Source organism: Natator depressus, chromosome 4 (assembly GCF_965152275.1).
Source record: "Natator depressus isolate rNatDep1 chromosome 4, rNatDep2.hap1, whole genome shotgun sequence".
NCBI classification, from domain to species: domain Eukaryota; kingdom Metazoa; phylum Chordata; order Testudines; family Cheloniidae; genus Natator; species Natator depressus.
In genome coordinates this window covers 74,891,181-74,917,155 of record NC_134237.1, presented here as the reverse complement: position 1 = coordinate 74,917,155, position 25,975 = coordinate 74,891,181, and the positions used below count along the sequence as shown (strand labels likewise).

At 40.7% G+C, this 25,975-nt stretch overlaps 1 protein-coding gene across 1 annotated transcript in view; it reads right to left on the bottom strand.

Moving 5' to 3' along the window:
- Positions 1 to 6,662: 6,662 nt before the first annotated feature.
- The window catches only part of NEIL3 (nei like DNA glycosylase 3), a 36,422-nt gene continuing 17,109 nt past the window's right edge, over positions 6,663 to 25,975 (bottom strand). Inside the window, exons 5-10 of the mRNA XM_074950071.1 lie at positions 23,234 to 23,308; positions 21,697 to 21,863; positions 15,162 to 15,331; positions 12,802 to 13,228; positions 8,635 to 8,809; positions 6,663 to 7,143 (exon numbers count right to left, since the gene is read on the bottom strand). Coding sequence (XP_074806172.1) covers positions 6,961 to 7,143; positions 8,635 to 8,809; positions 12,802 to 13,228; positions 15,162 to 15,331; positions 21,697 to 21,863; positions 23,234 to 23,308 — 1,197 coding nt within the window. The 3' untranslated portion in view covers positions 6,663 to 6,960. The remainder of the gene's footprint in view (positions 7,144 to 8,634; positions 8,810 to 12,801; positions 13,229 to 15,161; positions 15,332 to 21,696; positions 21,864 to 23,233; positions 23,309 to 25,975) is intronic.

The window sequence follows — 25,975 nt, the reverse complement described above, 5'->3', positions numbered from 1 at the left end:
CCGGCACCCTTGTTTCAGAGGTGGCCAACCGGGAAGCTCCAGACTGTGCACCCTGGGCCTGGTGGTACACCCACGGGGTCCAGAAGGGCCACTGGGTGGGGCCCTGTCTGTGCACCAGCCATAGTCCTGCCCCCACATCAGGGTGGCTACGGTCCAACTGGCGGCGGTCCCAACCTGAAAAGCGTGACTGTCTCTGAACCCAAGGAACGAGATCAGGACTGCGAGGGCCAGGGCGGTGCCGAGCTAATATCCACCAATGAGCGGTGCTGCAAGGCTGGGGAGTGGTGCCAAGACCTGCATCGGTACCAGGACCTAGATCAGTGCCAGGTCTGGGACCTGCTCCGCAAAAGGCGACTGGCGAGCGGAGCGGTGCCATGATTGGGTGCGCTGACGTGATCCGGAACGGTGCCGCGAGTACAACCTGCGCCGCGATGGGGAGCAGTGCTGGGACCTCGAGGTGGTACCTAGGCTCGCCCAATGGAGCCAACAGATGGATCAACGCCGGCTTTCCTCAAGACGGTGCCATCTGCTGAGCCACCGGAGACTTGGCATGGAGGAGAGGAGACCCCAGTGCCGTCATGGTGATGAAGAACCTTGCATGGTGAAGAACCACCAAGGTGTCTGGGGTGGACGGCAGCTGAACTACCACAATGCCACGAGGTGGGGAGTCCAACGGCCCTTTATTCAATGGCTCCCCCAGCGGGGCCAAAGACAACAGTGCCACAACCACGACCTTCTCTCTTGGGCGCTCCTCCCCTGGACACACTAAAGAGGCCGGCTCCAGGGGCATGGGTCTCTGCAAAGGAGAGCCACCCTTCTCTGGCTGCCAGTGTCACTTCGGTGCCAGGGAGTGGGAACAGTGCCGGGTTGATGTTGCCAGCTTCGGTGTTGTGGGTCTCGGCCAGAGTCCATCCGCGGTGCCACTTCCAACACCGTCACTGGGATGCTGCGCACCAAAGAGCTTGGTGCCAGGTTCTGCCACGCCGAAGGAGGCTGGGGTCTAAGAGTTACCTCCATAAGGAGCTGCTTCAGGTGAAAGTTCCGCTCCTTCTTAGTCAGAAGACGAAATCCCTTGCAGATCCTGCACTTCTCGGCTTGGTGAGCCTCCCCCGGACACTTCAGAGAAAAGTATTGGGGGTCACCTGTTGGCATGGGCTTGGAGCAGGACTTGCAGGGCTTAAATCCCGGAGACCTGGGCATGGGACTTTGGGGATAGCTCAGTGGTTTGTGCATTGGCCTACTAAACCTAAGGTTGAGTGTTCAATTCTGAAGGAGGGCATTTAGGGATCGGGCCTGTCATAAATATAAAGGGAAGGGTAAACACCTTTAAAATCCCTCCTGGCCAGAGGAAAAATCCTTTCACCTGTAAAGGGTTAAGAAGCTAGGATAACCTCGCTGGCACCTGACCAAAATGACCAATGAGGAGACAAGATACTTTCAAAAACTGGGGGGAGGGAGAAACAAAGCCTGCCTGTCTGTGTGTGTGATGCTTTTGCCGGGGACAGAACAGGAATGGAGTCTTAGAACTTAGTAAGTAATCTAGCTAGGTATGCGTTAGATTATGATTTCTTTAAATGGCTGAGGAAATAAGCTGTGCTGAATGATATGGATAGTCCTGTCTTTGTGTCTTTTTGTAACTTAAGGTTTTGCCTATGTTTTGAATCTAATTACCCTATAAGGTAGTTACCATCCTGATTTTACAGAGGTGATTCTTTTTTACTTTTTCTTCTATTAAAATTCTTCTTGTAAGAAACTGAATGCTTCTTTTCATTGTTCTTAAGATCCAAGGGTTTGGGTCTGTGCTCACCTATGCAAATTGGTGAGGATTTTTATCAAACCTTTCTCAGGAAGGGGGGGGTGCAAGGTTTTGGTGAAGATTTTGGGGGGAAAGACGTTTCCAAACAGCTCTTTCCCAATAATAAACCCGGTTAGACGTTTGGTGGTGGCAGTGGAAGTCCAAGGGCAAAAGGTAAAATAGTTTGTACCTTGAGGAAGTTTTAACCTAAGTTGGTAAAAGTAAGCCTAGGAGGTTTTCATGCAGGTCCCCACATCTGTACCCTAGAGTTCAGAGTGGGGAAGAAACCTTGACAGGGGCAAAAATTGGAGATTGGTCCTGCTTTGAGCAGGGGGTTGGACTAGATGACCTCCTGAGGTCCCTTCCAACCCTGATATTCTCTGAGAGCCCCAAAGAAAGACAGTTGGGGTGCAGGGTACCCCCCCCCCCCAACCCAACCACCACTAACTACAAGAAAGAACTATCAACAAAACCAGAACTACTACTATCTAACTAAAGGTAGGGAAACTTGGAGAATTTGCTGAGCAAGACACCACAGTTCCAATGACCGTCATGGACGGTAAGAAGGAACTGGGGGACCCTGGGTCAGCAGCGTCGTATATTGAGCGCCATGGAGGTGCCACTCCAGGGGGCTCCACTGCTGGCCCGACAGATGCTGCTAGGGAAAAACTTTCTGACGGCCATGCACGTGGCATGCACACACCTAATTGGAATCGATATGAGCAATCACTCGAAGAAGAGCAGTCCACTTTCTTCCGGGAAACCTCTGATTTGGAGGTGCTGATTCTCATCTCAGCAGCTTCACACTCAGCAGTGAAATGTTTGAGTGCGCATCGGAGATCACAGTCTGAAAAAGCAAGGACATCATCATCTGCAAACAGCAGAGATGCCACCTCCAAGTTCCCACACTGAATGTATTCCACAGCTCATGTGCACCTTGATATCCTGTCCATGAAAATCATGAACAGGAGTGGGGACAAGACATGAACTTGGTGCACCTGGAACGAACACCAAGAATATGAACGCAACTCTCATTCAGAGACTAGAGGGACCGGATAGTATGCAAAAGCAGCACCAGTACCTCAAACTCCTGCAGCATTTCCCACAAGACATCTCTGGGAATGTGGTCATATGCCTTCTCCAGGTCTACAAAACAAAGGTAGACTGGATTAGCAAACTCCCATGATCCCTCAAGTATCTGCGAGAGAGCAAAGAACTGGTCCTTTGTTCCACAGCTGTGACAGAATCCACATTGTTCCTCCTGAATCTGAGGTTCAACTAATGGGCATAACCTCCTCTCCAGCAACCTGGAATAGATTTTGCTGGGGAGGCTGTGTGTGATCCCCCTATAGTTGGAACACAGTCTCCTTTCTTAAAGATTGGGACCACCACCCCAGTTTGCCAGTCCAGAGATACTGCACCTGCCTTCCATGCACCAATGAAAGTGTGTTAACCATGACACCCCAACATTGTCCAGGGTTTTCAACATCACCGGGCGAATCTTGTCCACCCCTGCTGCTTTACCATTATGAAGACACTTTACCGCTGTATCAACCTCAGCATCAGAAATAGATCTGATCTCACTGGAGGTTTCCAGTGCTGCCTCCTAGAAGGGGAGCATGTCCATCGGGTTGAGTTCCTCAAAGTGCTCCTTCTACCTCTTGACGATCTCCTCAGTCAAGATCACCATTTCACCTCCCTTACTGAGCACAACCTGTCAAACATCCCGCCGACCCCTCCTAAAGTGACAAATGGCTTGCTAGAACACCTTTGAGGCCATCCGGTAGTCATTCTCCAGGATCTCTCCAAATGCCTCCCAAGCCTGGGCTTTCACTTCAACAACTGCCACAGCCTCAGCCCTCTTAGTCAGCTGGTACCTCTCAACCGTATCAGGAGTCCAGTTCACAAGCATTGCTCGGAAGGCCGCCTTTGACTTGAGAGCTTTCCTCACCAATAGAGTCAACCAGCAGGTTCTAGGGTTGCCACCATGACAGGCACCAACTGCCTTCAGGTCACACCTTTTCATGGCTGCCTCAACAATTGAGGCCCTGAACATGGTCCACTCGGACGCTATGTGCAAGACCCCCCCGGAATGCAGAAGTTCTTCCGGAAGTGGGAACTGAAGTCTTTCCGCACAAGGTCTTCCACCAGACATTCCCAAGTGACCCATACTGATCGTTTGGGCCTCCTGTGTCTAACCAGCCGGTGTCCCATGAGTTGAATCCAACTCACCACCAAGTGGAGATCAGTTGCCAGCTCTGCCTCTCTTCACTCGAATGTCCAGAACATATGGCCTTAGGTCTGACAAGATCATCGATCTTTGGCCCAAGGTGCGCTGGTACCAAGTACATTTATGAGCAGCTTTGTGTTCTAACATGGTATTCATTATGGACAATCCATGACTAGCACAGAAATCCAATACCAACTCACCTCTCGGGTCCAAGCCAGGGAGGCCATACCACCCAATCACTCCCCTCCAGGTATCTCCATTGTTCCCTTATGTACATAAGTGCTGAAGTCCCTCAGTAGAAACACAGAGTTGGTCGTTGTGAAGTCTCAGATTTAAAACAAAACTTGATTTTCTGCAGCTGTTCACAAGCTACTCATCTGCAGTCACTTCTGATTACTTAGTAGGCCATCCTAGGACATCCCTTTGATGCTACATTTGAGTCTATGCATGAGGCTTTCATGAGCTAATATGTTTAATTGTTATACTCACTGCTTCCTACTAATAGGAAAGTCCTGGAAATACGCTTTCAGCAGAGCTTGCTTTTTTATGATAATAAAAAAAATTAACTGCAAGCTTTGATACAAAATGTACTATTTACCATTTTAAAAGAATGCAGTTTTTTAATGCAGTAACTTATTTCTAATACATTTAAATTATTCAGGCTTTGTGAAAATTCATTATTAAAGAGATGAGCCAATAACCATGAAAACTATTTAGTTTAACATATTTCTTGCTCTGATTTCTAAATTGCTTTCTGCAATTTATAGCGAGAGACTTGTTCCAAATGTTGCCCAAATAGCAGTAACAGTGAATGTGTATTAAATGCCTAATCCAAAACCTACTGAAATCATTAGGAGTCCATTCATTGACTTCACTGGGTGTTGGATCATATCCTAAAAATCAGACGTTTTAAAGAGTAGAAGCCCCTTTTCTGATCTGCTGATGTTATGCTTGGTGCATATCATGCCCTGAGGTTACGCAGGACTGACCACTTGTTTCAATGGGGAATTCTGATTAAAAAGTAATTTAATATTTGATTGTCTTATATAGCTCACTGCTCTTTGATCAGATTGTTAGCCTTTCAAGTCTGATATATTTTTCTCTATGGATTCCCAAATTGCTGGAATAGGGCACAAAAAAAAACTCTGCAATAAAGGTACAAACAGCTATAATCCTGTAACCTAAAAATGGTGAGATGCATTTGTTTCAGTTTGTATAGCTTAGCATTTAACAACTTGTTTGGCTTTAACAACTGGCTAAAAAGAATTCAAGAGTGTCCAAATTTTGCCCTTTTGTCAAAATTCATTTCATCATTTTTTTGAAATGTGAAAATTTGAAAAGTTTCATCCAGCTCTAGTTTCAAGCCCAACCCTGTTAGCAAGATGGACAGTGCCAAAAAGTAGTGTTTTGGGCTTTTTAAAGGAATTTAATATAAGCTAGTTTAAGCAACTATTTAAAAAAAATCTGAAAAATGTTTATTTTGAATTTAGTCATTTCCTTGAAGTGTTTACAACTCAAACATTGCAGAATTATGACTGTGCAGGAGAACCAAGAAAGTGACAAATGACTTGTTTTCATTTTGCACTTCAGTCAGGTTGCACAAAGTAAAATTGACAACAAAGCTTGAAAAACATGTAAAGGCTTTAGGTTTTACAATCTGAAGTGTTGTAAGGGGTAAGGGAGACTCTGTAAAATGAAGAGATTATCCCTTTAGTAGTCTGTCATCTAAATAACGCTTGTACTCGTGTTCTTATTTTCTATGTAATTTCAATATTTTCATTGTGTTATAAAGATGCATTAGTGCTTCATGGGACAAAGGTCACAAGGTTTTATAATTGAGCCTTTAGTTAACTTTTAGTTTGCTTACTATTTTCAGCAGATCATATTTTAGTAAGGAAATGTAAGGTTTTTTGATTACCGCTCCTCCCCCCCTTCATTTCTTCTTTTTTCCAGGATCCTGGACAGCAGCCACAAAGCCATATATGCAAACATAAATTTCCAGAAGCTGTTAAGAATAAATAGCACTGTTGCTTAACAGATTTACACTGATTGTGAATCACAACAGAATTATGGTCCTTAGTATTGTTATACAATAGCACACTAGTAACATCCTTTCAGGGATCTATTAAGTGGCACTCGAGTCATTAAAACAGATTAAAATATGTATTAGAGAGATTTGTAAAATTATAAAACAAATGTTAGTGTCTTCTACTACAAGTCTAGCCAACAATAGTGAACTCATTAAGTATGATTAGATTTGAGTGTACAAATACACTGATCCTCATAACAAACCATTAAACATGGATCTGTATAAATAAAAGTGATTTTTTTTCTTAAATTTTATTGAATACAAAATGTTCACCTTCCATTATAATGAGAAGTTATATTAAAACCAAATTATTTAAAATATATTGAGAGGAGTTACATTTTTCAGAAATCACATATAACAACAAATATTTGAACATCTGAAATGCTGAGAAATTAACACCACGCCTACATAAGGAACAGACAGACTCCAATCAAAACCAGAAATATTGCACTGACAGAATATTACAATACATCATGAACTGCGACAGCTACACCTTAATGACAGATACATTATTCCCCCCCCCCCCCCTTCAGACTAGGTCTTCTCCCAGGAAACTAGCATGCTAATGATATGTTACCATTGTTTAATTTTCAGAATGCCAGATATGTTAGTTGCTAATTCTGAAAGATGCTACAGTTAGATAAAACAGCTACAGCTACAAGGAATGAACAAAAATAAAATTTTCTCTAACCCCACCTCACAGTTTTCCTTTGCAAATAGAATCTAGGCACATTTTTTTATTGTGAAATGTCACCTGAGAATGAATCTCCTAAAATAATATCCTTTGGAGCAGAGAACTATAGTACACACAATATGAAAAGACCAATGTCACTATAGATGAAAATCTCAACATCCTGGAACAATCTTCATTCCTGGTCCATTTTCTGCCCACTTAAAGAAATCACACTGTTTATCCTTCCCAAAAGGACACACAAAAAAATTCTTTCCATTATTAGCCCCAATCTTCAACACTGTCCTCATAATGCAGCGTTTCGCATGATGGCAGAATGGAAACTGTAAGTCTGCCCACTGTAAAGAGAAATTATTACTTTACCACGGTTGTTACTGTGTCTAATGGTCAAATTCCTTTTTATGGACCAATGACAAAAATTCAGACGTACAGGATAAGCCCTCCCACTTGATTCAGCCATGCAAGTGGCAATCAAAAAAAAAAAAAAGCTCCCCTTAAAACCGCTTATTTAATTTCTTAAGAGTCCGGTAGTTTGACTTCCATAGCTATAACTGAATTTACAGTAAATAAATTATATCTACATAAAACTTCAACTTGGTATTAAAATGCACCTTTCTTCCGAATGATGAGTGTTTCAAATGAATTATTGTGTTATAAGTTCTTCTCAGTGGTCTGATAATCACATGCATAGACCAATAGGTCTAAGTTGCAATTTCCTCATTTTACTAAGAATGACGAAGGGAAGCAAGTGCTGTTACTAAATAGACTCATGGGACATTTGAAAGGGATCTTTCTTGATCACATGGTCCTAAAGCCACTGACTTGAATGCACCACTCCCCCCTGACCCCATGTACAAACTGCGGTAGAACAATGTGTCTAAATTCACCGCACTCTGGAGGTGGTACACACATTTGCTTTACCCAAGTGATAGCCTCAAGTAACCAAGCATGTGAACTGGGAGTTATATGCCTACCCTGCTAAGACACTTTTGAAAATCCCATTAGGTAACTACCTGCACCTCACCTAAATGCTTTTGAAATTCTGGCCCTTAGTAGCCTAAGTCACACTGAAAGTTAGTGGGACTTGGGTACTTTTGAAATTGTATCAAAGACAAAATTTCATTTTCCTATAGTGCTCAGATACAGAAGATTGCAAATATGCATACAGGCATACTCTGATTCTTCAAAGCTACTACAATGGAATTTTTTTTTAATATTTCAATTACTACTGAACTGTGTACAGGCAAGGTTTACACTCTGAGCTAGGGGTGTGATTCCCCTGCTCTCATTGAGCCATCACAAGTATAAATAGCAGTGTAGCTGTGATGGTATGGGTCCTGGCTGCGGAGGTATGGCTTAACCAGACCAAGCACATACCCTCTGCTGCCACTGTGGCTACGCTGCTATTTATACTTGCACTAACTTGATGAGAGCCAGCATGAGTATATGTATGCAAGCAGGAGAAGTCACACACCTAGCAGATAGCATAGATGTAGCCAAAGTGGGATCTCCCTCAGACATTACTTTTGAATAACAGTAATTTTAAAACCTACAACAATCCAACCTTCCTCAGGTACAAAACAAAACAACTGTTAGCCAGAATCTCATCCATTTTCCATGGTACTTTTTTCTATTTAATAAATAGGAAATTATATTAACTTGTGTACATTAGATATTAAGCTGATAATTAATATTTTCTAAAATGTTTAAAAATATTTGAGGAAAAAAAGGATTTAGTTAAAGCAAAAGAGGGGGTTTTGACTGATGAATAATAGTTTTATTTGTTTCATTGGAAAGCTTAAAACTAAGGCCCGAGGTCTTGTACTTACTTCAAAATAGTCACACTGAGTCCCTCTGGGTAGAGGACAAGTATAAAATTGTCTGCCCTTGTTTTCTCCCTCCTTTCTCACAACTCTGAGACTGCAGGGGCGGTTGTGTTTACTGCAGCGAGGACTACCCGCATTTAATGTACAAATACCATCTGTCATGTTAACTCGATGTTCACTGTAATGACAGATTAAAATATTAAATAATTTAAAGGGATTAGCACCACCAACCCCCCCCTCCCTTCCCCACACACACACTCTGGCTTGTAAAACAGGATTGTCAATAATGTATCTTTGCACAGAGTGACAGCTGGATAGAATTTTTCTAATCCACCCCTTTGGTTCTTTATATATAAAATGGATGGATTTCACTGAAGTTGAATGCTAAATTTAAACTTCTAAAAAAATGAAGTAAATTCCAATCTAAATCTAGAAGCTGTCTTACCTCAGGGCTTTTACATATATACCAGTTTTCCACTATGGATGGGATTTTATCTAGTTTAAGACATCCTGAATTTCAACAGCAAGAATGTTTACATTTATAATCTTCTCTCAGTCTCTCATGCAATGGAAAACCATCACAAATAGCTTAGACAAGGCCATAAGGGTCTTTACCTACTTGTCCACTTTAGAGACAATTTTCCATGCTCTTTGATAAAAACTACTGTAATGATCCCAATCATATTCCAATAAGGAACTGTCTAGCTGACTGAGCGGAAACCTCTCTTGTAAAGCTGGTAGGGAAGCTTTGTTCTCCCTTACTGTTATTATTAAGAATAGTTGGAGATTATATCTGAATTCAACACACAAGGGCATATTTCTTAGTTACCTACAGTTTAAATAAGGTGAGTTTTCTTTAAAAGTATTTTAGAGAAAAAAGGAATCTGTTTTAACAGATACAGGTTACACGTCATGTTTACGGAGTGAAACAGCCTTCCACTAGTGATGTAAACTGGGATGAAAATGTAAGAGATTCATTCATCTCTATCTTAAAGAGCAAAAATCTGACCAGGAAATTTCAGGCATATTATGCGCAACACAAGTTATCCGAGTAACCTTGTGTTCCCATTACCATGTCTCCCTTCTCTGCCTTGACCACCTCAGTTGCTTCCAACCTGTTGCATTTTGTCTTATCAGGGTCTGTGTTTGTTCAGAGCTCAACCCACAATGTTTATTTTTAAATGGGTACATGTGGAGAACATCTACAAACATTCATTTTCCAACAGAGGTTCATGTTGGAACCTCTGGTTTGGAAGACTGGTGAAAATCACTGATGAGCCTAATGGTCTCTTTGGATACAATCACATTAGTACAGAAGAACCTCTGACCTAATCCTATTTAAAATATGATTGTTGGCCAATTACTTTGCAATATTAAGGTAGTGGGAATATACATATTTAAGCAAAAGGCAGAAATTACCTTTGGTGTTTGGTCTATAGCTCAGTGTCATTTGGTCATTTTTTTAATGAGGTCCCATGAAAAAATGTCTTCCCCCTCCCTTTAAGGGGTGATGAGCCCCATGTACTAAGTGCACATGTACTTGCAAACAGGAGGAGTCTATTTCATTAACTTGTTTTCCCATTTAAAAAAATACTCAAAGATAACCAAGGAAGGTTATCAACTTGACTTTTCGTAATGAATTTTCTGCCTCCTGATAATGTGTTATAGATCTTTCAGCAAGGTGAAGTGAATGAAGTAAATTGCTAGTGCAGAAGATCATGGGACTGATCCTCAGCTGGGGTAAATCAGCATAGCTCCAGTGACTCATCTATGCTGATTTACCACAGCTGAGTTCAGATAATCATCAAGCTGCAATGAAACTGACCAGATGCTAAAAGCTTGATTTTTTTTCAATGGGAATCTGGGTTGCTCAGCACCTCTGAAGTCTGGACATAAGTGCTGTCAAATGCACAAAGTAAACAAATTGGAAGAGAAATATTTTCCCCATTCACTCATTTCCATTTTAGTAATCTTAGATATGTCTCTTAACTAGAGTAGGTCACAAATTTTCAAACAAGTGTGATTTTCAAATTGACTGCATACCTTGAAGCTGTACTGAAAGATATTTATTTTATGCTGTCCAGGAAAAATTAAACTGAATGTGTGTGACAGAACAGGCCAATGTTTAACTTGTGCAATTTGAAGCAGGCTTTATGATCTTGTAGAACCATTTTTATTTTTTTATTTTTTTTTTTTTTGGCAAGTGAATGCAATATAGTATAATTTTGTCCATTCCCAAGGTAGTGGCAGCAGCAATAGCAGCCGAAAAATAAAATTAAAAAAGAGGTTTTCAGAAGTTGTGTTTTTTGTTTTTTCACCTCCGGCAGGGATCCAAAGATGGAATAACTCCATGGGAAGCAGAACTATCACTCCAACCTTCTCTTAAATTTGGTAGTGAATTTTAACAAAGGAGCTCAAGAGGCCCCTCCATGCCCATCACTGGATGGATTTCTCTAACCAGTTAGAACTGAGAATCTGGCTTTTAAATGTGCAAAATATAATGAAATAACTGCAGTGGCCTGATAATCTTCACAATAAAATTAATTCTCGTTTTAAAATAAAAAAAATTGCCTAAATGATCATTTTAGTTTTTTTTTAATCTAAGTAATACTGGTACCGTTATACTTTTTTAATAATCAAGAATGAATGAATTCCTGCACTCCAAGGCAATTAAGGATATTTTCATTTTAGGCAGAAGTCAGGGTCCAAGGTCCAGTAGATGTTTGCACTGAATAATATAATTACAGAGACCAATTAAGCACAGAGACCAGAGATTACCAGGGAAAAAGAGCACTGGTGGCTAGTTTTGTGACTGGTTCCAGTGTTTCTAGAGTAGCCTATTTTCAGTTGCTGTTCAGGGTACATTACTGTGACTAGTCAAAGGAAAATTAAACAAACCAAACCAAAGGAATTTGAAATTTATACAATTCACTTGAGTGGAAGTGCCACTGGAAGTATGTATTGTATTGGATGAATATGTTCTGATTGTGCCCAGTAGAATGCTCATGCTAATCAGAATGGGGCTGCACTGAAGAGATGTTCCTTAAACTGAAAGTCTAGCAGCGCTATGTAGTGTACCTAACCTGAAAATTAGAAAGAGAATGTTTTTTTTTTTTTTTTTAAAAAGTCACAGTGTTTGTAAGCTACATTCATTTTTACCTGTGTTGGTCCTTTTATGTAACATCCAAGTGCCGGAAACACCCTTGTGAGATAGGGAGATTTCTTCCCAATTTTACTGGGAAGAATCTCCTCATTTTACTGGACTATATAGTGATTGCTTTTCTTTCTGGCCCAGTCAATGTTTAATTATTTAATTGTTCTGGAATGGCTCTAACGAGAGAGAGAGAGACCCACATCATAATATCCCATCGTTCAATCCCCAAAAATGGGAAGATATTTCATCCCAACTCTTTTAATTACTATCACTATCATTTCTGGAAATGTCAGTGGAATGGAAGCAATACTTAAATAAATACTGTTCAAAGTTCTCTTATTACAGTGTGATCACATACTGGGCTCTTGGATGTGGAAAGCACTGGTTCATCCAGCAAAGCATCCAATCACATTGTTCCTGCAATGCTCGCCACTAATTCCTGGCTCTTTGGAGACAGGGTTGCAGACAGTGAAACATGTTTGTGTTAGGCTTTGACATCAATGTATCAGAATCCACCAAATCAGTGGTTTCCAGCCTTTAACGGTAATAGATGGGCACACTTTCATCATCATACCCTAATCTCCTTTTGCTGTCTCCTTTTGCTTTTTTTAATCTGTTCTTATTTTATTCCTTTTCTGTGAATTTTTCCATTTTGGCTTTGTTCTCTCCCTCCCCAATCCCCCAACTCTCACTCAACTCTCTGACTTGCCTCATTTCCACTGAACACATTGCCCCATCTCCAGTGCTCTCCAGGCCAATGTTTCCCCCCAGGCTTTCCTCCCTTCTGCCTCGGAGCCTTCTGAAGTTACAGCAAGTACTTTTGGTGTTGCTCAATCACACCAGCACAAGAGAAATAAGTGAATTGGCTTAGGTTCTTAAAGTAAAACATCAAAGGCCAAAACCAAATTTTCCCCCAAACACAGACTTACATTAATTTCCAGTTTGCAAGTTTATTTTTATACAAGACTGATGTACTTTATATGAAAAGCTTGTTTAAGTTTTGGAAAATAACATACCTATTTGACAAACTCACGTTACTTTTGAAATCTGAGGCTGAATGATCAATCTTCTGTTTCTTCTGTACTGGATTAGAAGAATCAGACTGATGGTGGGAGGGTGATGCTGTATTTACTGCAGTGAGTGAATTTGCTGAATGAAATTCATACTTTTTTCCACTCCTCTGGCAGGTGTTATTCTGGCAATAGTTGTAGTTTCTTGGAGAGTCACAGTGAGAATTCCCATCTGGCGTTTGACTATCACTTCTGTCATTTTTTAACGGAGTGAATTTACTGCTGAGATCTGTCAAAACTAGAGTTGTCATTCCAAATGTGGTTTTCCTATTGACCTTTATTTCTGTGTTTGGCTTTCCAAAGCAGTTACAAGGGTACTTGATTAAGCTGCTATTAAAGGCTGTAGAATCTTTATCATTCTCTACCTTTGAAACTTGGAGAAAAAATTCTTGGTTAGCCATTTGTGTGAAAGTTTGTCTATAGTTCATATATAAACTGCATGTATTAACATCCGCCATACATTTATATAGACTACTTCACAGATTAGATATACACAGGATTAATTTTCCTCCATCACAGAAGTTCAGCCACTTTTGGAGTCGAACATGGTAGCTGTTTAACAGCAGGTACCAGTACTACACAAGTGTAGAAGACTGTTCACAACTGGAACTCCAGGGAGAAATTAATTATATAAAATTGAACAAATTAAAAAAAAAGGACCAAGAATCTCAATGTCTATAAAGACAGGTAACTGATAAAGCCCTACATTGGAAAAAAAACCACTTTACATACTACTTTCTGCAACATGAAGAAAATTTGATTTAAACAGAAAATATGTAATTGAAATTTTGTAGATAAAGATGTTTCACTGAATTAACCAAATCCTCAAGTTCCAGACCTCAGTCTTTGATAATATTGTAAGTGCTACATGATTGGAATGGGGAAGAGGTGGAGGAAAAGAAACAGAATAATCAGGACTTTGTTCTAAAGCCTTAGGCTACAATGCCTTTGTTGTAGAGAGACTGCTGTAAGTTTTAGAAAATCAGCTGGGTGTATAAATTAAAAAAAAAAAAAGTTAATTGGCAAATCTGAGTTTGCGGACAGGTTTCAGGTTTCTCACACTGGGATTCTGGAGGAAAACAACCAGCAAGCTTAGCCTCTGCTGGCAACAGAAATCTGTGCTAGCTGCAGAGATAAACACTTTTCTTCATTCCTGGCCTGGGGAAAGACATCTGTGCCAGCTAAACATGACATAGGAGTCAAAGCATCTCACTCCCCACTACAAAAAGACACCCAGAATGAATTAATAGCCTCAGTTAAAAAAAAAAAAGTATCGTAGAAACAAACATCAGCACTATGATTAAGTTTTTCAAATCGACTAGGGAATTTAAACACATTGTCAAAACCAACTAGGGGACTTCAACACAAAAGTCCCACAATCTATATGATTCTTTACCCTTTACATTTCTTGCACATATACATAGGAAGCTTAAGCATAGTGTAGAGTAACAGATGCAAGTGTTTTTGAGGTAAAGAGGCACATGCGACTGTGGTGTAAGCAGTCTTCCTTAAAAACACATTTTGTCTTATGATGTAGCTTCTTAGAATACATGTAGCAACCCAAGGATTTTTGAGTTGGGTTCTTAACGTAGGCTGTTTTTCAGAGTTCCCTTTGTACACAGATCTCCTTTTCACATGGAAGAATTGGGAAGGGCTCCCGTCCCACATAATGTCTCTATGCAGGCCTATGCAGTAGAGTTGGACCTGGGAAGCGATGGAGCCCAGGGATATCTGCTCTCCACCTCACCATCCCTGCCTGGTACACAGATTTCCAGACTAATCCAGGCAGGAGGTAATATACTTCAGAGCTCTTTTCCCCACACTGTCTGGGTCCCATCCACAACTACTACTGAGCAGTTTCAGGGAGATCTAGTCAAAAGCAGCATGGCTGTAGTAGGAGCCACCCTGCCTACAAGAGGGAGCTAGCAGAGCCAAGAGTCATCCCTACTCTGAACAGAGTGGAGTTAAGCATGCATAGCACTTCATAAAATTAGGCTATTAGTGGGCAAATATTACAGGATTCAAAGGGTCAAATAAGTTGCCCCTCTGTGTTCTTGTGCAAAATCTACACCCAGGCAAACAAGGTAATAATCAGATATGCAGTTACTCATGTAAAAATAACCTGCAAGGTTATATTCTGGTTTGAAATTCACTGAAAATCTGGCCTTAAAGTTTGGTTTAAAAATTAAAACTAAGACTGGAGTTTGCAACAAACAGATTCTCAATGTACTGGTAAAATACCACTTTCTACCACATGATAATACTGTAAACAGAATACAAAACCAGCACACAAAAGCCATCATTACCTTCAGGCCTTGAAGTCAAACAAACATCACAGATCTTAGCAGAAGGTTTGTTTATTAGAGTGCAGAGAGTACATGTCCACTCTTCTTCAGGTTTCTGTGCTACATGTTCATTAGAACATGACCCCCTGCCATATGCCCAGCAAATTAAGCTATTTCTAGTTGGCAGTTTGCTGTGAAACAAAAACAAACAAAAACAGAGTTAACCTTTTGTGAAGTTTCTTCCACAAATTGATTGCATCCAGCATGTATTGGGAGATGTGGGGCTGGAGAACAAGTGGTACCCAGGGCTCCAACTGCATATCATAGCTTGGATTAGACAGACAACTCCTTTACCCAAAGGACAAATCCTCCTCAATGCTGAATAGGCCAATAAAAAAAAAAATAGGTCAAACTAAAATGGCATCTCAGAGGATCTCAAAGTGCTTTAACAGCCGTTAATTATTATACACTATGTACTATATCATCATGCTATAGCCTCTTGCAACCAGCAGCAATAAGAAAGAGCATGTAGGGAGGCAGTATCCAGTAGTCCAATTCTTGTTCTCCTTCCCCCGCCACAGTATTCATCAACAATTAACCAAATGGGGAAATTAAAGCACAGACTTGAACAAGATCATACAGTGAATCCTTACTAGCGTGGGGAATACAACCTTGATTTCTTTACTCCATTATCCTGGGGTAGCCACTAGACCACACTACTTTCAAAACAGCAAACTGAAATGGGAATCTAACGCTTACAAATAAGAAGCATAAGCATCTACTTACCTTTCACTGAAAATGAAACAAAAATATTAAATATAAAAATCAGTCTCGTACAATATCAGTTTTATGCATACGGCTGAAATAGGTTTAGTATTTAGGAACCTGTTCAGAATCAGAGCATTAAACAATCAAATCCCCTATTTTTTTGTCATAGCTGTAAATCCAGATACCACATTCCTGACTCCTGATTGATGTGCCAAGTTGTACATAGATCTTAATTCATCTCCAGAAATCTGACATGCAACTGTTTTCATGATACATTACTCTACCCTCTTTTGTTGGTACACTTCAGTACTATAGTGGTGGATGTGAAACAGTAACAGGATTTCAAGGATTTTTATCTGTGATGGGATCCCTGGGGTGCAGCCCAGGACTGTGGGACTGCTGTGTCCCCTTAAGTGTCCAACCTGGGCTGTCTCTCACAATGCTTTGCTAGTGACAAGCAGCAAGCCCCTCTGAGCTCTGCTACCATGTTAAGCATGCCTAGGATTGTATTTTATAAATGTATCAATTTTGTGAGAGGTAAGAATTATTTACTTTTAAAAAGTTTCACCCTCTCTTTCTTCCCCTGATATTACCTTGTGGATTCTGGGAAGCCACTCCAGCAGCAGATAATAATACAATAGGTACTAATTTTTTTAAAAGGTTTTATTAATGCTGGTAAAAAAAAATCCATCAAACTGACAAAAAATTGGGTTTTTGACTAAAAGTTTTTTGCAAAAGTGTCTTTCCACCAAAAACATAGGTTCATCAGAAAACAAATATTTCATCTAAAATTAGAAATTTTTTAATTTGGAAATGCTACTGAGATGCCTCTTGGAAGTTTTAGTTAGCTGCTTCATGCCCCTTTCCACTGCATTAGTCCAGTTCCCTGGCCAGACTATATTTTCCATGATGCACCATGGCCAGGGACTTCCCTGGTACATCACCTCTCCTCTCCAAGAGGAGAGACCATATTGCATCCTGGGACATGTAGTCAGACCAAGGAGCCTGGTTCATAGAGGAAAATGAAAGCATGAGGCACCCTAACTACGACTCCTGTAAGTTACCATGGCAGCATTTCCAAATCAAACTATTTTTGGTTTTGGATGAAGAATTTTGGTTTTTGAATTTTCACCAAAAATTGAAATTGTCTGTAGGGAAAAAAGAGAACAGCTCTAGTGACAATCTGAGGAATGTGTCTGTACAAAATCTGAATTCTGGTTGATATTATGAAGTTGTTACAATGAAAACTGCTGTGTCATGGAATGCATCTAGATTTATGTACCCACCATTGCTGATAAGCCTTTAAAACTGTCCCTCCCAGCCCAGGGACTATAGCCAATTGATAAGGATGATCAGCACCTCTCCTTCTGGGGAGACCAGAAAAGTAACTGCATCCTAGGGAAATCAGTTCTCTATAACTTCCCTCAACTGGGGACTAGGGATTTGGAGACTGAAAAGTTACCAGCTGCAGAACAAAGACACCAAGGTGGTGTTAAGAAAAGGAGTACTTGTGGCACCTTAGAGACTACAAATTTATTTGAGCATAAGCTTTCGTGAGCTAGAGCTCACTTTAAAAAGGACTCATAGGAGGATGACAGAGACCCCTCCAGGAAGTGTGGCCAGGTGAGAGGGAGTGGATGAATCAGAGAGGGCAAGCTAGGAAGAGAAGTCTCAAAGAGCTAGATCCAAAAAGGGGATTTAGACTTGACATTGCAATATTTAACATTTAGGCACTCTACTGACTAGTGGAATCCACGGCCTCGAGGCAGACATGCTCCCTGTACAATGCATTGAGAGAGTCATGCGCCTAAGAATGGCATCCGAAAAAAACAGCCAGATGAGTGTGGAGCTGCCTAACCTAGCCAACAGGAAATGCCAAGGAGAGGGGCGGGTATTAAGTCCCACCCCTCAAAAGAGTCTTATGCACTTATGTCTGGGCTGGAGGGAAGTCCCTATCTCTTCATGGGATTTACAGCCATGAACCTTCTACTGGAGTTACCTAATTGCTTTCTCACAAAAAACAATTCTGGTAGTGGTGATGGCTTATTATTTTTGCACAGACCTGTGTATTTCTTGTACAATTAGGTAAAGAGCAATGTTACATGTTACACTATTCATGTGTCCCTTGAAGAGGTAAACTGTGGGCCCAGAACACCCACGTGGTGTTGGAGCTCTGGAAGAAGATGTGTTTAAGCTACAGGAGGAAGCCTGAAGTGTCAGCACCCTTCCAGGAGTGGGCAGCTGGCTGTATGATTGTGGCTCTCATAAGTGGGAACTAGACATAGGATCTGCACCCCAAGAGTATGTCTAAGGACCCCAAGACAAGAGCAGTGCCTGGACTCTCTTCAGACTCTTGAGGCTTAAAACACCCAGGGATTCAGCGGTTTGATTTCCTAACAGCAGTCTGGTGAGTGGCCAAGACGGGTGTTTGACTGGATCTGTGACAGCTCTAGGTGTGAAGACTGCTTAGTAATCTAAAATATTTTTATTCTTAGTTCACTGGAATTTTGTCATTTCATTATCTTAAAGACTGAAGACTTGCTTGGATTTGATAAGGTAAAGAACATTTAATAGAATTCCTTTAAGTCTTTAGGATATTTTAATCAGACTGTCACCTGCAACAAGTCACAATGCTCCCTTCTGGCCTTAAAAATCAGAGCATCTTGGAGCAGTAAATCAGCCTTTTCATAAAATCCTTGACACTTGAAATAAGTGTGTTTTCATTCTGGGAAAGGTATTGTCTAGTAGAAAACACAAAGCAATGGAATATAGTGTGCTCTGACACTTGAATAACAATAGCGTTGGGAGAAAAGGGAGATTATTTTGGTCTATGGCTACCTTTACCAGATAGCTTTTTCAAATGACAAATTGTATTGTTGCTTTCTTTTCTTTTATTGTTTCCTTAAAAGCACAATATTGCACAGCTTTACTTTTATTGTTGTCTGCGAGTCCTAGCATATCAGTCTGTTCTAGGAGGGGGGTGAGAAAAAAAGCAGATTTTTTTCTGTATCATTCTCTGTTTACCTGACGCCACAGAACACAACTCTCACCCCAACCTGCTGCTAGTCACTTCTCATTATAACTCTTTTTCCCCATATTTTCAGAAAGTTATCAGCATGTGAAATATTTATCTTATAGGCTGAAATTTTCTTTGTTTGATCTGTGCTCAAAGGTTTAAAAAAATCCAAACACACCTTTAGCAAAATCCCTTCAGCTATTGGAGTTATAATTGCCTGAGAAGAAGGTGATGGTGGTGGGGATTTAAATGTTCTCTAATCTTAGCTAAAATTTTTATTTGAATGAAGTCTTGGGTAAAATTTTCAAAGGCACTATAAGGAACTGAAAGCTTAGTGAAAATGAGGCACTTGAAAATTGTATCCCTTGCTCCTCTTGATATCAATGTATTTTCTCCCTTCCCACCTTTCCAAGTAGAAAGACTGCTGCTATCACAATTGTCTAAGCCTGAAAATGTCTCAATGGCACACACAGAGTAAAATTCTCCTAAAACTCATGAGGAGAAAATCACAAGCATGATTAAAATAAAGAGTCGTAGATTCCCATGATTTGACAAGGACTGCAAAATTTTGCTCCATTATAATATATTGTACATTCAAAGTTTTCATTTAAAAAATAAGTTTCTATAATTTTATTCATTATAACTATAAAGCCGAAACAAATTACATAACACACTGCTGCCGAGTTCATTCACTTTTATATATCACAGCCAACCAATAACAACATCAACTATGTGAATTCATTCCCTCCCTATCCTGTTCAACTCAACAGCGTGTAAATGGCAAAGGTTAACTAGGAACAATTAGCTGGTAACAGTAAGAAGACGGACCAAGATTTTCAAAATTGAGGATTTCAGAGTAGCAGCCGTGTTAGTCTTTATCCGCAAAAAGAACAGGAGGACTTGTGGCACCTTAGAGACTAACAAATTTATTTGAGCATAAGCTTTCGTGAGCTACAGCTCACTTCATCGGATGCATAGAATGGAACATATAGTAAGATATACACACACACACACACAAGTTGGAAGTTACCATACAAACTGTGAGAGGCGAATTAGTTAAGATGAGCTTTGGGTGCCCAACTTGATTCACTTTAAAAATGGCCCAAATTGCAGAGGGTAGATGCTCCGCATTTCCTAGAAATCTAGCCTCTGTAAAATGTCAAGTTTGGCAAACAAACAAAGGAACAAAACAAAGGAAATTTAATGTAAAACCTATGTCATAGTAAGAGAGGCTGCACAGTTTTAATAAAAAGGTATGAAAGCACAGAAGTTAAGATTTCTGCCACCACATTGACTCAGCCACATTACATATCTTGGGTACTTTGTGAAATCTGTTTAAACAGTGGGCTCGGCACTGCTCCCCCTTAATATCAATGGGAACAGGATTGGGCTCAAACAATAATATATTAAGGAACAGTTAAGCCAGGTCTTGCTCACTTTACTCATGTAACCAACTATTTACTTCAATGCAACAACTCATCTGAGTAAGGACAGCAAGATTTACTCTTTAAGAAAAACAGGAAGAGAAAACACTACATCTGTACATTGTGGCAGGGGGAACTTTCTGTAGGCACCTTCTCTAACGTTTTCCATTTCCTCACTTAAAATATATTTCAGCTGTGAAACCTGAATCTTACATAAAATTCTTTGTTAAATACTTTTACTGTACATTTGTATAGTATGTCAGTTATACTCACATTTTTGAAAATAAAAAAAAAATTACTATACCCAAATCTTTCAACCATAAGTTATAAAAACATCTATTTAAAAAGACACAAAAAGGTTAATGAGTTTATTTAAATAAAATAATGTATTAATTAAAAATTCCTCAAATGCTGAAGTGTGATTCTGTTCTGAAAAGCACTGTGAGGTTCCAACATTATTGTAGAATTATAGTATTATCTTTCAACAGTTTCTATATCAAATGGCTTAGTTTAGAAGTAAAACTATTTTCCCCTTAACTGTGACCCCAGTCACCTGGGGTCAGAGTCAAGTAGGGTTCTTTCTTTCATATACATCAGCACTAGTTAAGGATTTTGTAAGCCAAACCGTGAAACCTTACTGACTTCAAAATCTGTTCTCAGTGACATTTGGGAAGTCCCATTCCCTTCAATGGATTATTAGTTATTTGTGCTGTGGTAGTGTCCAAAGGACTCAGTCAGGACCAGGGCCCCAATGTACTAGGCATTGTATATAGAAAAGCATGGTCCCTGTCCTGAAGATTTTATGATCTAAGATCCTGATCGACAAAGACTTACTGAAGTGCTTAGCTTTACACAAGTAACCCCAGCGGGATCAACAGGACTTATAGGTATAAAGTTAAGCACCTGCTTATGTATTTGTAGGATCTGGATCTAATTTAAGATAAGATGACACAAATGAGTAAAAGATGATTGATGGACAACTAGAGCGAGAGTAACGATAACTTATATATTCACATAGTTATGTAAATTCACATTATGTAGGCTAACAATTGATGGTTCAAATAATTTAAAAAGGTTTGAATAGGGTATTTCGAATTGCAATTTAGCCAATAACTGAAACGCTGTGGAATTTAGTCAACAACAATGCTGATGTACAAATAGGAATTGAATTTAGCTCACTCTCTTAGCTGAGCTAGCGCTGCTGTGCTCACAAGAAAAAAAACAATAAAAGCCCCTTTTTGTCAGTAAAGGCAGCATACAGAGTTTTGAATACACACAGGGAGCAGTTCTATTCAGCACTTTTCAGAGTAGGGCCACACTTTAAAGAGTTATAAAGCAAATGCCATACCTAACATCAACAAGCTGAGGTTTATCCTTTTGACACTGAGGACAGAAATATGTCATCCTGTTATTCTCTCCTAAACGACAAACCGTGATCTTTCCACTGCACTGACCACAGTTAGGGCGTTTGTACACCTTGTAATGTTTGTAGAGGGCTGATCCTGTTTTGCGGCACTGAAATAGAACATTTTTATAATGAGATTAGAAAGAGATTTGATCCAATCCAAGACTTCTGTATCTTCCAATATAAAGAGAGAGAGAGAGAGAGCGCACACACAAACTGACAACTTTGCAGCTAAAAAAATTACACAGATAATACTCTTCGATTGTCTTTGCATCAGATTCAAATATGAATACCACTTCATTCAAATATTCATAATTCAATTTTTCTTGGATTTCTGTTCCACATTTAGAGTTATGTTCTCATTACCAGCCAGTTCTTTCTGTAATTTGTAACATTTGTTTAAATACTTGCATTCCTTCCTATTTCAGTAATGGTTTTAAGAATGCCCAATAATGTTTGTGTTCACAAAACAAGACCCAAAATATTTGCATCATGTAAAGTTTAACTGGAATTTGTATACACCACAGTATTTACCATTTTAGAAACAATGATGAAATGTTACTACTCTTACTAACAACACTGCAAAATGGGTTAGCTCAGGAGCTATCTTAGAGAGGATTTAGGGGCTTACTTCATTCTTTAAAAGCTCTTTGAGGTCCTTCAACAGCAAATGCTGTATAAATGCAGAATATTACACCCATTTTAAAGATTGAGAAACCAAGCCACAGAAAGGGTAAGCTACTTGGCCAATGTCATGCTAAAAATCACTGGCACAGCTAGGAACAGAATCCACATCTCCTAGCTCCCAGTTCTGTGTCTTAACCACAAGACTACCTCTCTCTTGCTGGCTTCAATGGATTCAGGGTTTTAAAGCCCCACTCATCCCTGGGTGAATGAGAAGACTGCCTTGGTGAATTTCTACAAAATGTAAGTTCAAAATCTAAAAAGCTAGGTCAAATCTACTCTTTGTATTTAAATAACACCACACATCTTATTTCAAACTTTATGAACAAAGCAGTGAGGATCCAATTACCCTCAAATATCATAGAATCATAGAATATCAGGGTTGGAAGGGACCCCAGAAGGTCATCTAGTCCAACCCCCTGCTCGAAGCAGGACCAATTCCCAGTTAAATCATCCCAGCCAGGGCTTTGTCAAGCCTGACCTTAAAAACCTCTAAGGAAGGAGATTCTACCACCTCCCTAGGTAACGCATTCCAGTGTTTCACCACCCTCTTAGTGAAAAAGTTTTTCCTAATATCCAATCTAAACCTCCCCCATTGCAACCACCAAAATACCTCACATTATTTGCTTGCTTTTTCTCAAACAGTTAATAGTGCCTGAACCAAAAAGTCCTTCCCACTTCCAGCATGATGACTTATTGCATCTTTTTACTGTTTCCACTAGATGGCTACATACAGCTTACACATTTTGGTGCAAAGTTTCAGTGCATTTTCTCTCTTAGAAGTTATCGCCCTCACCTTATAAAAGAGAAGAGTAAAATCAAGGGTCATTTTCACCAAGTGATGTGTCTGTTCATCTGTCAATTGACAAGCCTGTGAAAAAGGCAAAAATGTTTAAAAAAATAGATTTATACAACTATAATACATTGGAGCAACTACAGTAAAGAGATTTATAATTAGAGTGTCTCTATGGATACCCCCAACAAACATGGTATTACACAGCTACTTGGTCTCATATATTCTCATACTTTTTTGCTTCCTCTGCTGTATATTTACATACACAAATATGCTTATTTACTATTCTACAGTGTCTGACTTTGTGCTGCTGCCCCCAAAACAGCTACAATTTGTCAGTGTTTTACTTCAGTGTTGACCTAATGGTCCCCAGTATGGGTTTCAGTTTCATGTGGTAATCTGCACTTGCTGCCTCTTGGTTTCTTGCTGGAGTTTATAGGTTAACACCAACACCTCAATGATTTAGAATCCTGTATTAGAGAATTTAATTCTCGTATCTGACATCTCCGCCACCTGCTTCAATATGGAAATAAAACCCCTTCCAACTGCATACCTCTAGTTATCACTAGGGCTCCGGATCTGTCACAGAGGTCATGGAAATCACGGATTCCGTGACTTTTGGTGACCTCCATGACTTCGGCAGCAGCCAGTGTGGCTGACCCCAGGGCTGCCCAAGCAGCTGGCTCTACGGCCAGCTGTTCAGGTGGCCCTGGGAACAGCCACACCGGCTGCTGCTGGAGTGGCCCCGCAGCCAGCCACACTGGCCACTGCTCGGGTGGGCAGCGGTCCCCGGGGTGGCCGGAGCAGCCACTGGCCCCGGCCCCCCCAGCAGCAGGCAGACCACAGCAGCGGCCCCCCAATCCACGCTCCCCCTCAGCAGCAGCCCCCAAGATTTAGTTGGGTATTTGTACTAAAGTCACGTATATGTCACAGCCATGAATTTTTGTTTATTGCCCATAACCTGTCCATGGTTTTTACTAAAAATACCTGTGACTAAATCGTAGCCTTAGTTATCACCTACCACCCCACACTAGAACCCTTATGGGGTATCATCAGACAATTACAAGCCATACTTGATGGGGACTCCATTTTCAATGAAATATTTTCTGAACTCCCACTTCTGGCCTTCAAACAACCCCCCAGTCTCTCCAGCCTCATAATTAGAAGCAAGCTCCCTACAGACCAGGACACACCAAACAAAGTGGCACCAGATGCTGCCAGAACAACAGATGCAAAACCTGTAGATCTATCTCCACTGCTATGATGATCAGCACCCCCACAACACACACTTCAAGATCCACGGGTGCTACTTGTGCCTATCACTACATGTGGTGTACCTCATCCAGTACACTAAATGCCCCAATAACAACTATGTGGTGAGACAATCACTATGCTCTCAAATGAACTCACACAGAAAAATGATAAAAGACAAAAACATCGTATCACCTGTGGGTGAACACTTTTGACAAGGCGATTACTCTACATATGTCCTCTCGGTCCTCATCCTCAAAGGAATCCCGCAAGACAACTTCAAAAGACAAGCCTGGCACCTTAAATTCATAACTTGCTAGATACTAAAAATCATGGACTGAATCGAGACACCGGATTTATGGCTTATTACAACAATCTGTAACCCATTTAAACCTTCCCCCTCCCCCATAAGCTTCCCCCCCCCCCCTTCTATGGCTAGGAGAAGTGTAATCAGGCCACTTCACTTTGAAAGGTGCCTTGAACTGCATGTTAACTACTCATGCTAAACAATCTGTTTACCTTGTACTCCGCTGTGACACGGAGTACATTTCCCCACGGAGTACATTTCCCAGACCTGAAGAAGAGCTCTGTGTAAGCTTGAAAATTTCTCTCTCACCAACAGAAGTTGGTCCAATAAAAGATATTATCTCACCCACTTTGTCTCTCTAATATCCCAGGACCAACGCAGCTACAACAACAGTGCATATCTCTGCGGACACACTTGAGTTAAAGGCTCCTCAGTTTAATCAGGAGTGTGCCTAGAGCCACACATTTTCTGTTATGGGTTGCTGAACTTTGAAATGCACTTCTCCCCCAGAGCCCAGATTTATTAACTCCCAGGACACACCCCACAGCACTTCTGTTTCCCCTGTAACTTAGGTTGGGACTACAGAGAGATTAAAAAAAAACAAAAAAACCACACATGGGAGGCCTGGGTCAGCTGACTGAGGCTAGCGGGGCTCCGGCTCCAGGGCTGAAAAATCGCTATTTAGACTGTCTGGCTTGGGCTGGACCCTATGAGCGTGGAGGGTCTCAGAACTCAGGCTCCAGCCCAAGCCAGACAGTCTACATAGCGATTTTTCAGCCCTGGAGCTGGAGCCCCGCTAGCCTCGGTCAGCTGATCCAGGCCAGCCATGGCCATGCCACAGGTTTTTTATCCCTGTATAGATGTACCCATAGGGAGCAAGTGAAGAGAGGGGCAAAGGGTTTCCAATTCTGAATGTGACTGTCATTAGCTGGTGAACAGAGTTATCATGTGGAAGCTGCATGGGGCACCAAGGCTCAAACCCTGAGCAAAACTAACAATGGAGTGAACAAAAGTACCTGAAAAATGGACAGGAATACCTGAACTCTAGAGCTGTGTCTACACTGGGGAAGCATATGAAAACATTCCCCCCACCAGTTCAGTTGAACCAGTGTTAAAACCAATGGGAGCTGGAGTGTAGACAAGGCTCTGGTAGCTAAACAGTTTTTAACCACCATTTTAGTTAAATT